The sequence below is a fragment of the Vidua macroura genome, chromosome 3 (assembly GCF_024509145.1).
Source record: "Vidua macroura isolate BioBank_ID:100142 chromosome 3, ASM2450914v1, whole genome shotgun sequence".
NCBI classification, from domain to species: Eukaryota; Metazoa; Chordata; class Aves; order Passeriformes; family Viduidae; genus Vidua; species Vidua macroura.
This window is the reverse complement of record NC_071573.1, coordinates 39,792,618-39,805,033: the sequence shown is the minus strand read 5'-3', so window position 1 is coordinate 39,805,033 and position 12,416 is coordinate 39,792,618. Positions and strand designations below refer to the sequence as shown.

The 12,416-nt window shown below is 44.6% G+C and overlaps 1 protein-coding gene across 1 annotated transcript in view; it reads right to left on the bottom strand.

Annotated features, from left to right (window-relative positions):
* The window catches only part of SLC24A3 (solute carrier family 24 member 3), a 111,454-nt gene that overhangs the window by 16,993 nt on the left and 82,045 nt on the right, over positions 1-12,416 (bottom strand). Inside the window, exons 7-10 of the mRNA XM_053974742.1 lie at positions 9,884-9,958; positions 5,738-5,763; positions 4,118-4,171; positions 2,422-2,567 (exon numbers count right to left, since the gene is read on the bottom strand). Of these exons, the coding sequence (XP_053830717.1) occupies positions 2,422-2,567; positions 4,118-4,171; positions 5,738-5,763; positions 9,884-9,958 (301 nt within the window). The remainder of the gene's footprint in view (positions 1-2,421; positions 2,568-4,117; positions 4,172-5,737; positions 5,764-9,883; positions 9,959-12,416) is intronic.

The window sequence follows — 12,416 nt, the reverse complement described above, 5'->3', positions numbered from 1 at the left end:
GTAAGAACCATTCCTTCAGCTACATCATTCTAAATAGGCCTCATCTTTCCTTAATTTCTGCTTTCTAAACATCTTACATTCCTGTTTTTAAATAAAACGTCAACATAGTATGACCACTTATGCTCCTTACAGAGAACTAAATCTGCTCTGCACAGTTCATCACAGGCCTGTGTTAGGCACACCACTGCTCCAACAGCAGCTATCCCATCAAGGCACTTACTTCCAGTTGCAACCTGCACTTCTGTGAGGGTATCGTCCTCATCCACTGCTAACTGGGTTCCTTCAAGGTACCGACACAAAAGAACGTTCCTGCACCCTGGGCTTGCAGCTCATGGCTGGGAACTGCCACCAAATCCAGCAGCAACTGCATGTGCCAGAGCAAACCACAGTGTGGGAGCAAAGAGACGGAGAGACAGAGGCCGGTCCCTGGATCATTCTCCACCTGGAGCACAGTGCCGATGCCCACTGCCTCTGGGGTTCATCCTTTCGTCACCTGGATGACACCTTGGGCTGTGAATTCTGTGCCAGGACTGGGACTTGGCAGCAGGGAAACCTGAGGCCTTATCCAACACACTTCTGCACAGGTTTATTAAAACCAGTGTTAAACACTGGCAAATGTTTTGTGGCATTACCATTTTTAAATATCACTGTTAGTCTTACAGAAGACTATCTCCTCAGCCTTTATGTTAATTTTTTTTTGCCTACTGAGGCTTCCATGGAATAGGGTAGATTATGTGAGCTCCTTTGTATTAAAAAAAAAAAAAAAAATGCAAACCAACAACAAAAGCCAACCACACAGCTTTTCCTTGTGAATTTTTCCAACTGGCACTTGTTGAATGGCACCTGGAAAAACTGCCAAACACAGAAATCTTTCCTTTTCAGACTTTTTGGTCCTCTGTTCAGAAAAGGTTTCAGAAAAGGCCCTAACCCAGGCACCCCATTGCAACAGGCGCTGTTGGTGGCCCTGTACCCCAGGCTGGAACACAATGCAGCACCACTTGCCTCTTCAGGCCTCCCATGGCCCAGTCCCGAGGAAATACAGGAACAATCTGCAAGAAGATGAAGCAATCCTTTCATCTTCCTTCCTTGGCCAGTGTGAGTAACCACAAGTGTCCAAATCAAAAAGTAATCAGCAGAGTATGCCAAAAACCCATTGTGGGAACATTTAAACCAAATCCCACAATCAGAACTAACCCTGAGGCCACTGGGTAAAGTGCAAGGATGTGCAAGGCCTGAGTTCATGCTCACTGAGTTTTCCCACTCCAGCTTTCCTGGTACAGAAGTGCCAGCATAGTTCTGCTATGGAGAGCTCCAAGCGACAGAGAGCCGTCCCCAAAAAAACAGCTTCCCCAAATCAGAGTGCACAGCACTGCTGACAGCCTTCCCTCTGCAACAGGCCTGTAACTGAGAGCTGTCAGTTGCTGCTGCATATAAACCCCACTACATTTCATGCTTAACTGCTTACTGTACAAAGACTATGCCTCTCAAGCTCCATTTGCAGGAAAAGAGACCTATTTTTGGTTGGTTGGTGGTTGGTTGGGGTCTTTTGATAGACTAGCTAAACAAAAGAGGCAGCCCATCTGTGGTCAGAGACCAGGACTGATTTTGACAAGATGGAGCCTCTTCTCAGGCTAAGTCAGTGCCTCAGGAAAACAAGTGGCGTTATTCCTGAGAACAGATACATATACATCCTAAGCAGATACTGCACATGCCTGTTGACTGTTTTAAAGACAAAATAAATCCACTGTGAATACAGTTTAGGGCATCCTTGAAAATGCAGACATTGAACAACTGTTGCTGAACTATGGCATGAGGGAATTTTTTTAAGCTGAAGAAAAAAAACCATTTTTATACATGATCATGACTAAAGTCAAAATGGAACAGATTTCAGCCAAAGTGAAATACCCTTAAAGACCACTTACATGGAAAAGTTGGGCATGGTAAAGCCAGCATGTGCAGTAAGAGCACAGTACCCAGACCCACACAGAGTCCTCACCCTTCCTTCACTGGGGTAAGTGTTCACTGGTCTAAGTAGGGCCTTTTTTCTTGCTCAGTTGATATCCCTTTGGAATGGAGTTAAATTTAACTGGATATGCTGTAAATGGGCAACTTCAGTGCAGAGTAACAGCGCCCACAGGAGGAATTAAAATGGTTGTAACAGGCTAGATAAGCAGCCTCTGGGCTTGAAGGAGTCCTTGCAGCCAAGCAATTTGTCCAGCAGCAAGAATCAGCCACAAGAGGCCTCAGCCACTTCTAGTGGCATAGGCTGTGGTGGCTGGAATCACCACACCGTGTCCCCCATCTGGGAGAGGGGTTCCAAAAGGACCACCCACCCCCTCCTATTTTACAAAAGAACAGCAGTTCCCACCATGTGAGCAGGGAGAGAACACCCAGAATGATGCAAGTGACAGGGTGACTTACTGGAACAGTTACTTTCCTTTAGTAACACCATTGTGGCATCACAGTTGCTGTTGTCATCCATTTCTGTGTTACTTGCTAAACCATTCACCATATTTGCAGAGCTTTTTGTCTTCCTCTCAAAGAAGTGATGTATGGTTGAGTTGTACCTGCACAAACGAAACAAACTCGGGATTTACCTTTAATTCTTGACAGTCTTCTTTTCCTAGCCTTGTATCCTGTGCAATACAGCTAAGGGAAGGAAGTAAACTCCTCTGGTTTTGAGGATCCCAGAGCTCCAACTAAATTGTACTTCACACAGTCTCTATATACCTAGAAGGCTATGAAAGATAGAAGCCATGGATCTTCAACGACATGCATGTTTATGTGTTAGGTCTCTACTGATGTATCATGATTAATCCTTGCTTGTCATCATCCAAGTGTATTTTTTTATCACACAATCAACACCTGAGTATTAGCATTATCTTACTGGGAGGACTCAACCCAGAAACACAACACCTTATACTAAATTAATCTCAACTTTGGCAGGGGTGGGGAATAATCCTTGCTTCTTGGAGCATGTGGGAGCTGACAAAAATATGAGCCAAAGCTCTCCCCATGACACTCAGAGGCAAGGGTAGACCCCTATAAACACCTGGCAGAGGTCCCTAACTAGGCTGACAACCTTTCAAGCTATATCCAAACAGGTCTGAAAAGCCTGTTCACATTACAACATTGTTTCTAGAAAAAAAAAAAAATTGCACACATTACAACTGTCTTGCTGGTCAGTTAATTGTTCCAAAAATAAAAAGCTACCCTCCATGTCAAAATTTCTAATTAATAGATGAGTTCTGACTTGTGTTCCCTTCAGCCAGCCTGAGTGTTTTGCTGTTCTCACTGAGAACCGCTCTCACAATATTACTCTATTCATCATTTCAAAACAAATCTCTAGTCTTACTTGTGGAGACAAGACCACTGGTGTGTTTGGCAGCTGGAAGGTTTTGTTGAATGTTCCAGTTTGAATCTGGGTTTCCTTCCCACTGGCTTTTGAAAACAAGATAGAAGGAGGTGAACCAAACAGCAGAACAGACCAGTTTTACTAGCAAGAACTTGTGTGGAAGAAGTCACACAGGCCAGATGGTCAGAAAATCACTGCCAACTGCGCTGTAGTTTTATCACGGTCTCCAGACAAGCAAGAACTGTTGCAGAACTTTGCACCCATGAAAAGTAGACTGGAATCTCACTCCTGCTTATTTCCAAGTAGGGACACTAAAGTGAAGTCAGAAGAGACTGTTTTGGTGGGACTTGAGGATGAATCCAGGTCTCTGCCACAGGTTTGCTGCATTAGCCTTGGTCAGCTCACACAGGACGAGATCCGTAAAGCACAGATTCACAGGATAGTTTAAGTTGGAAAAAACCTCCACAATCATCAAGTCCAATGTTAATTCAGCACTGCCAAGCCCACTGCTAAGCCATGTCCCTAAGCACTATATTTACACATCTTTTAAACCGCTTCAGGGATAGTGATTCCACCACTGGCCTGGGCAGCCTGTTCCTGCACCTGACAACCCTTTTGGTGAAGAAATTTTCCCTAACAGCCAAGCTAAACCTCCTCTGGAAGAACTGGAGGCTGTTTCTTATTATTATTATAAGGGCTAGGTGATGCAAGGGGAGCAAGGAGCCTTAGAATTTAGATAAGCTGAGGACACATTTGACTTACTTCATTATAAAGATGTAGATGACATACATCAGCACTAAGACTAAGGACTCCCACCTGGAAACAAGAGCAACACAAACACATCAGAGCAGGGCACGGCATCAGCGGCCCCTGTTCAGCCACTCCCCTGTCTGACACGCCACAAGTGTACAGAAAGGCTTGACCCCCCTGAGCTGCCTTAACATTCCTCTATAAAAAAAGGATGCACAAAGAAATGGCTCACACATCCATGCATGATGCCTCCTTTGTTTTCTTGACTTCTGTGATTTTACTTGGCCAAACTGACCTGTCAGCTAAGAACTAGTGACAAAATCCAGGAGTTCAGTGAGCAAATCACACACCCAAGGACCACCAATACTTCCATAAGGACAATAACCATGGGATGTGGCCAAGGGAGGGGAGCAGCCACTCTGCTCTGCCTGCAGGAGTGTAGAGCAGGATGCTGGGCTTTGTAAAGCCAATTGTGCTGAGGCAACCTCAGCAAGGGGCAGCTGCTCTCCCGCTACTGCTGCTGAGAATGCAGCAGGCAGCAGTTCAAACTGCTGATTAGATACCGACAGGTTTTTTCCCTCTGCTGTTTCTGTGTCAAACTAATGGAATAATGAAATTTGTATGAAAACAAATTACAATATGACTTTTAGAGCTTGTTTCTAGGTGATCTTTTTCACTGTCCAAAATGTATTCTGCTTAGTTCCCCATGGCAAACTGCTAGTCCTTGTGGAAATCATCCATTATCAGACTACTGTAAGCTAAACTCATGGAACATTTTCTCCACAAGGACCTTGAGATATTGCACTAACTATATCAATGTCTCATTCCCTGCTTCTGAAGATTCAACACTCAGCTTCTGTGTTATGTGTTTGGTTTTTTTTTTAAAGACCACAGTTAAATACAACTGGCCTTCAAGTGAATTTCAGTTAAAAAAAAAAAACACAAAAAAAATCAACAAAGAAAACCAGGCTATTGCCAAGAATGTTTTTTTGAAACCTGCCTCTGAAATGGGCAAGAGCCAGTGAGGGGAAACACCAGCCCAAGCAGCCTGATGCTCCTTAGTGCTTGTAATCCAAATGACACCAGCTGGGAGTGACACCAAAGCCATCGCTGTCACCTCCACTGTCACCTCCAGATGTCACCACATTACCTCTGGGATATGCCAGAAACAAAACCATGAGACCAAAGCAACTGAAAAGTATCTGCAGCCCTCCTAGACTACCATACCTACTGCACTGCACTTTAACACACTAATAGTGATATTTATTTTTTTATTATTATTTCTTTTAACTGCTCATTCACTAAATTATGAAAAATCCAACTAAACACTTATTTATGACTGCTTGGGTGGCTCCTTCTTGCACATCCACAGCTCTGCTGAGCACACTGTCATCCCCAGACTACTGCAGGGCATGCAGAGGGCACTGACTGCTGCCACTGTACCAGGAACAGTCTGATTCTCCTGGGCTTTCTTCTCTAGCTCAAAAAATTAGTTACTCTAGCCTGTCTTGTGCTGATGTTTCTCACATAGCAGCAAAAAGCTGCCCTGCAGAACTTTTTAGCTTTCTCCTTCTCATAAACACTAATTTGTGGTATAACCAGAAAAAACGAAAAGAAAAGGGATTCACTTACCAGGAAACTCTTTCATCATAAATAAACTGTGGAGAAAAGATTTTAAAATAGCATGTTATACACAAAACCACAGTTGAAAACAGTGCATCACCTGAGGCAGGGGATAGAGTAAAGCAAGCCAGGGCTCGTGGCAATGGCATTAAGCTCGGGTGTATTTTGGCACTGTCCTCCTGCCCAGCCTTTGAACTTCTTAACCCTTAGTTTCTCTCACCTAGTCAAAGCTAGCAGGTACAGGTACTCCTTTCCCAAATGCCACTGGATCCTTGTGCAGCAGTTAGAGGGAAAGCAGTGGTGAGCCAGAGACAGGGTTGCACCACTCTGACCCACCTGGCTGTCTAACCCGACATGGCCTCCTCCCTGCTGACTGCCGGCTGGACACCGAGTTACGCCACCAGCAGATCCACAGCAAACTCTGCAGCTGCTGCCACGTCCTGCTGGGCCCAGGGTGCTGTTCCCATCAGCTGATCACCACCCCAGCTGACTGTAGCTACTGACAGCCCATTTGGCACACCTGCTGATGGACAGGCACTGTGGCGCCTAGGTGAGGGGTGTCAAGGGAGAACTAGCACCATGGTGAGGGTTGTGAAGGAAGCAGCAGCACCATGGCAAGGGGTGAGGGAAGAGCCTGCACTGGCAGCGGCTTAAGAGCTGCACTGGCAGTGGCTGAAGGCTCACACTAGCAATGTCTGAAGGCTCACAGGGGCAATGGCTGCCATGCTCCGTGACCAGGCCCTTCCCCTTGCCATGCTCCGCCTGCTACTCCCATGCCTCCAGTTCTCCTCCCACCGCAGCAGGATGGCTGCAGAGGGGACCCAGGGTGCCAGTGCCTCCACAGTAGGCTGGAGCTGGAATCACACGCAGCCCTCATGGCCTCAATGACAGGCTGTGGTCCATTTGGCCCTTCCAAAGCACCAGCAGGGAAATGCGTGCCTGCACCAGGGATTACAGATCCATGGCTGTGCCCCAGGGAAACAGGAGGGAAAAGCAATGAGGCCCTGAAAGCACAGTGAACACTTCCCCTTGGCCATACAGCCGTAAATAGCAACTCCTGTGTGACAGCCGGCATGAGGCAAGAGTTACACTGGTTACTGGAAGAGAACATGACCACAAAACATTGTAAATTACAGTTCCCAGTCACCATGATCTAATATGACAAGGCCTGTTTTTGTTTACAATGTTTTGGTGTGATGGCACATGATAGCATGTGCGTTGACTTCTGTGACTAAAAATAGCACCCATCTCAATTTTGCCTCTAATGACTCTGACCATGTCCCTTTACGTTAAGATACACAGGCATCTTTTTCCTTTCAAGAGAATAAGGAGTAAGTTTGCCAAACTCTACTAGAAGACGAGGCAGCATTGTAATATTATTATAAAGTTTAAAAAAAATCATAGGACTATATCAAGATGAATTAAGTATGGTAAATGTGTTTTATATCCACTTCTAACCTCTGTGGTTTAGAGTTCGCTCTCTCTCATCATATGGCCTGGAACAGCAAACAGGTGAGTCTATACTGCTCTGTTTCTTACAACAGCATTGTACTTCCTTTTCTAGTGCAAATGGAGACAAAGTCATATTGACTTACCCAGCACAATATCAAGCTTTTTAAAGTTGCTATATCCCAGCATCGGAAGGAATATATTTATTTCCCCTCAGGTGTATTTAGGATGAGTAAAGGTACCGGTGGAGTGCAACTTTTAACACAGCACCGCAGGCTGTTGTTTAAAACACCATGAGAACAAACTTCTACAAAAAAATATAATTCAAGATTGATGATTCTATTCCAGCTGCAGAGAAGTCTCAATGCCCTCATATGGAAAAATTATCCCTGCATACAAAGCACTGAAGCATCTTCTAAAAGGAGCACACAAATCTGATGAAGGAGGAAGCACAGGCAGGTTACGCTATGCTCTGCACAGAGCTCATGGCTCATCTCCCACCTAAGCCATGGGGGACTACAGAGTCAGAGTTTGAGGAACAACTGAGGTCCCACCACCTCAATTTGATTCTGTCTTAAAAGGAAAGGAAAAATTAGAGACACTGGGAAGCCAGAGGTTCCTGGGTGAGTGAAGGCAAGGAGAAACTTCTTAAACTGAAGCAGTGTTTGACTCTGAAAAGAGAAATTCTTGTGTACTAGCAACTGGGAAGCAATATTGCATACAAAAGGGTTGGTACATCAGCTAGCGGGAAGCTAAACCTTTAAACTCTTAAAATGTTTTCCCTCTCATCTTTCTCTGCTTTTCCGTAATAGGTGTCTAAATAATTTGCAATGATTGTTATGGATTAATACTGAAAGACCTGGGATGGGCTCCACCTCTCCGAAGCCAAATTAGCCAGGTAGTGCTGTAACACGGGAATAAAAATTCTGGCAATGCCTTCAAGCCTCCACTAATGCCTGGAGTGTCACCATCCTGCTATCCTGGCTGCCTGGAGGGTCTTGAACTCCACCACTGATGAGTAGAAGAGTGGGCATACAGCTGGAGAGAAGCTAACTCATGGCTTAGGGAAAAATTAACCATGTCCTGGTATTATGGGGTACACTCCCAAAAGAAAAGGACTCCTTCAGTTCTGTAATTACAAAGAACAGCTTATACAGAAATAAAGTATAGGAGAGAAGTCTTAGGGGTAACAGAGATGTCTGTTCTGCAAGCCACACAACTTTCTCACGACAGAGGAATAGTAGGTAGGAATTTCAGGGGTGCACTGGACACAAAAGAGTAGAGAATTTTTCTCCACATCCTGATTCCTGACAACCACAGGAATGAACCAGCCATGAAAAAAACCTTAAGCCTTGCTTAAAGAATTTAAAACTGTTGACAGAATCAACAGATTTTTAACTTGTCTGCCTCCATGCAATAAATGAAATGTGCAATCCAAGCACCAGGAAGCCAGATGCCAGGCAGATGCCCACATGTGTGCTTCCTGTGGAGTGAACTAAGACAATGCCTGCTGGATGCCTTTAAGCTTGGGCAATGGAATTCACTACAATTAGTATGCATGGCTCTATTTGCTGTTTAGCAACACTTTTTGGTATGACATTACTGTCAAGCTGTCAAAATAAAACAAAAAAAAAAAGCTTTTTGTTTTGCAGCTCATTGCTAGTAATTATGTAGAAAAGTTATTTTTCACCAGGTACAAAATAGCTGGCCTTGCTGTACGGGGAATTAAAGTACAAACAGGTTGAGAAAGATCCCCTGTTTGGAATAAGGCAGATAGAGGCCTTTGCAGCTACAGAGTATATCTGGAAACACAGGCTTGTGCAGCAGGAAACAAACCAAAACCCACTGCTGAAACACACTAACCAAAGTAACCCAGACTGCAAGCGACCCTCTTCTGATTCTAAAGTCCCCTTCTTGCTGACATATGGAAGTTAACCTCCCAAAATCACTCTTCCTGTCTTTGGGAATCTAGGGTACTAGGCTAGGGTGGGGGGAAAAAAAGACGTGTAATGGCTACCTGAAAAGTCAATTTTTACGTTTCCTGGCACTGTTTGGTATTGGTTGCAAAGGTAATGCTAAAATGACAGCAGTGTCTTTATTTAACTATTGTGCTAACATTTTTTTCAGGGAATAGCCCAATTCTGAGAGTTTTGGAGAATTTTCTGAGCTTGATGAAAATCAGGATAGACACAGCACTAAGAACTGCTGAAACTGTAGTTTTTGTTTGAGGACTTGCTGTCAGCATGCACTTAACCTGCCCCTATTATGTGTGGAAAAACTATCCTGCACATTTTGTAGTAGCTGTTCAGGATCTCTCTCCTCTGGGCACAAGTGCTGCCTTACAGGTTAGTGACCTGTATTTCAGGAAGTCATGAAGGCCACTGCCAGGAGAGCACTGACCCACCCACTGAAGGGCTGCCCAGGGGCTCAGAACATGGGTTTAGCTCGGCACCCCATGTCTGCACTGGGCCATCACGCCCTGCCCCAGCTATCCCTCCGGGGTCTCTGGACACTCCTCCATCTCCTGCCCTTGGGCCAATCCTCCCAGCAGAACCAGGGAGACCACAAGCAGTTTTCCACAAGAAGAAATCCCTGTAAGTGCTTGAGCTGAGATCTCAGCTACACGACTGTTATGCCATGGCAGGTTCCCTTCAGAGGTGTCAGTAGACATGGGCTCCAACAGATGAAAAACTTTCAAAAACTTACCACAATGAGTGCAACAACAGATAGCGTGTAGTAGATTGAATCTCTCAAGAGACTCCATGACGACAGTGCAACAACCTGAGGAAACAGGCAAAGAGAGGGTGTCAGCTAGGCTCTCGCCAGCACAACTGCCAGACCAGCAATGTGTGCCCAGGTTCCGCCTGTCACTCTGTGGGAACTGTCTCCAAGCATGCTGGGAACTCGAGGAAGAGGCCTAAGACAGGAAACACTTTCTGTGGCTGCTGGGGGAACAGCTGCAAGGGAGACAGGAACCATCACATCAGAAGTACCTGCAGACTCAGCTGTTGCCCATGTCGGGCTGTGTGTCCCCACGCCATCTGTGAGGGCTGCTGCTTTACAGGAAGGGAGGGGCTCAGGCTTTACCAGCACAACCATATTGATGAGCATTACTACAGCTCTGTGTGCATCTACACAGGTTTTGGGACAAACACTCAAGTCAACACTCCAGGAAAGTGTTACAAACAAAACCCAGGAATTTGTATGCAATGGAGAATAAAGAATAAAAAGGGATCACTGCAGTTCATGTCACTTGACATTTTCCAAAGCCACAGAAATGAGGAAGAATTCTCACTGCAGGCTGCACAAGCCTGCAACTCAGATCTTAGAAGAAAATAACAGTGAACGACTTAATCTTTAATTTCATTAATAGTATTCAAAAGGACAGATTAAAAGCAGTCATGTAGAGGTAACATCTTCAATATTATTCTATTTTTTGCAGCTCTAGGAAGTCCCCTCAGTAGAAGCTTCTCCTCAGACCTGTATTTCCCAGTTCTGGAGTGCATTTCAAACACTCTGGATCACATCCTTCAAAGGTGTAAAGCTGAAGGAGGAAGATGGGAGATGGTTCATTTACACTGATTTGGATCTGAACATGTACATTAATTTTCTGACTGTACCTTCCAGTCATGCTTGTGCATGAATTCAGTCACATGAACAGTAACATCATTTTCAGTTCTATTTCAGTGTCTATTTCGGCAAAAATAGTTTTCCAAATTTCTCTTCATAATAACTCCTACAATATTGGAATTTTCCAAAACTGCTAATGAAATAAATGCTGTAAAAAGATACTAACCATTATACCTGAAAAATATCTACAGTCTCTTAGTAACATGGTTTTCTAAAAAATTGATGTAATTTATGCCCAGTGTAAAGTCTCTTTATGCAACCATTTACATGTGAGAAACTCCTACATGAGGCAAAAAGGAAGGCTTTTAAAGCCCTTGGGTCAAACCAGATTTCTACCAGCTGACAATACATTTCAAGGCATACAGACATAGATGAATGGAGGTGCTTTCTGATGGAAATTTCCAAATGTAGAAACATGGAGCTGGGTTCGTAATTCTATTCAGAAATCCTCAGTTAAATCTCACATTTTACATCAGTGTGCCCCTTCATTCTGATTGAGCAAATTTTGCAAGAAAGTTTATAGAACGATTGGACATCATTCCACTCAGCTTTCAGGATGTTGCTTAAGGTTCTCTGCATTTGCTTCGCATGGATGCATGTTGGTGGGTATTTTACAGCTGTAAATTTCAGCTCTGCACACAGAAGTCACATTTCTGAAGCAAAGGACAGCCCTCACAGGAAAAGGCTCTGTCTAAGGGGTGTCACCACATCTATGAAAGGAAGGTGCCTGGCTACAAGGAGTCAAGGTAGTCTTCCTCCTGTTCTTTGATATTTTACAATATCAAAGGATTTTGAAGGTGGAGGATAATATTTTCCCAAGGAATTTTCTTCAGACACCTGAACAAGCACAGCAAGATCCAGATGCCTAAGTGCAGCTTTCTAGCAGGGATCCACTGCACAGAACTGACAGACCAAGATCTTGTAGGAATCACAAGGACTCTTGTGCTGATTCCGGATCAGATTGTAGGGGAACATGCTCATTTCTGGCACCTGTACAGGCTGCTCACATTTCACGTCTGTGAAATGCATCAGGGTGGGTCTCCCTGATGCAACAACTGTTGGGCAGTTAAATTTCAGACGTCTTTAGGGCCTAAGTCACCTAGCTGAAGTTTCTCAACCATTTGATCCATGTGATACAGGGAAGCCACGCACATAAGGCAACTGTGCAGGAAGGGTGAAAGGAGCTCATGAGCACTGAGAACAATGGCAGTGCTCAGCCTGCTGGTCAGAACCATGTCCTGAGGCAGAACTACCGAGCTCCTGAAGGCCTAAATTGTGCCTTGCACCCACCAATGACTCCACATAAATCTTAACATGCTGGAAACCACTGAAACTACAGATCAGCAAGGCAGAAAAGAAATCAGGGAAGCAATCAGCTTGGGTTAAAACATTATCAAATTTGAATTTTAAATAGGCAATAGTGTCATATTATAATCCAGCAGCGAGCTGGTCCTGTGGGAGCTGAGCATAAGGAGGCATCTGTAGAGCCACTGATTGTCAGTGTGGTGACGTTTCCTCCTTTTGAAGTGAGTACCTGAAATCCAAACACCAGACAAGTGCCTCTTAGCTGTCCCTTGACCACTTAGTGGGGATTGAACCCAGTTCACCT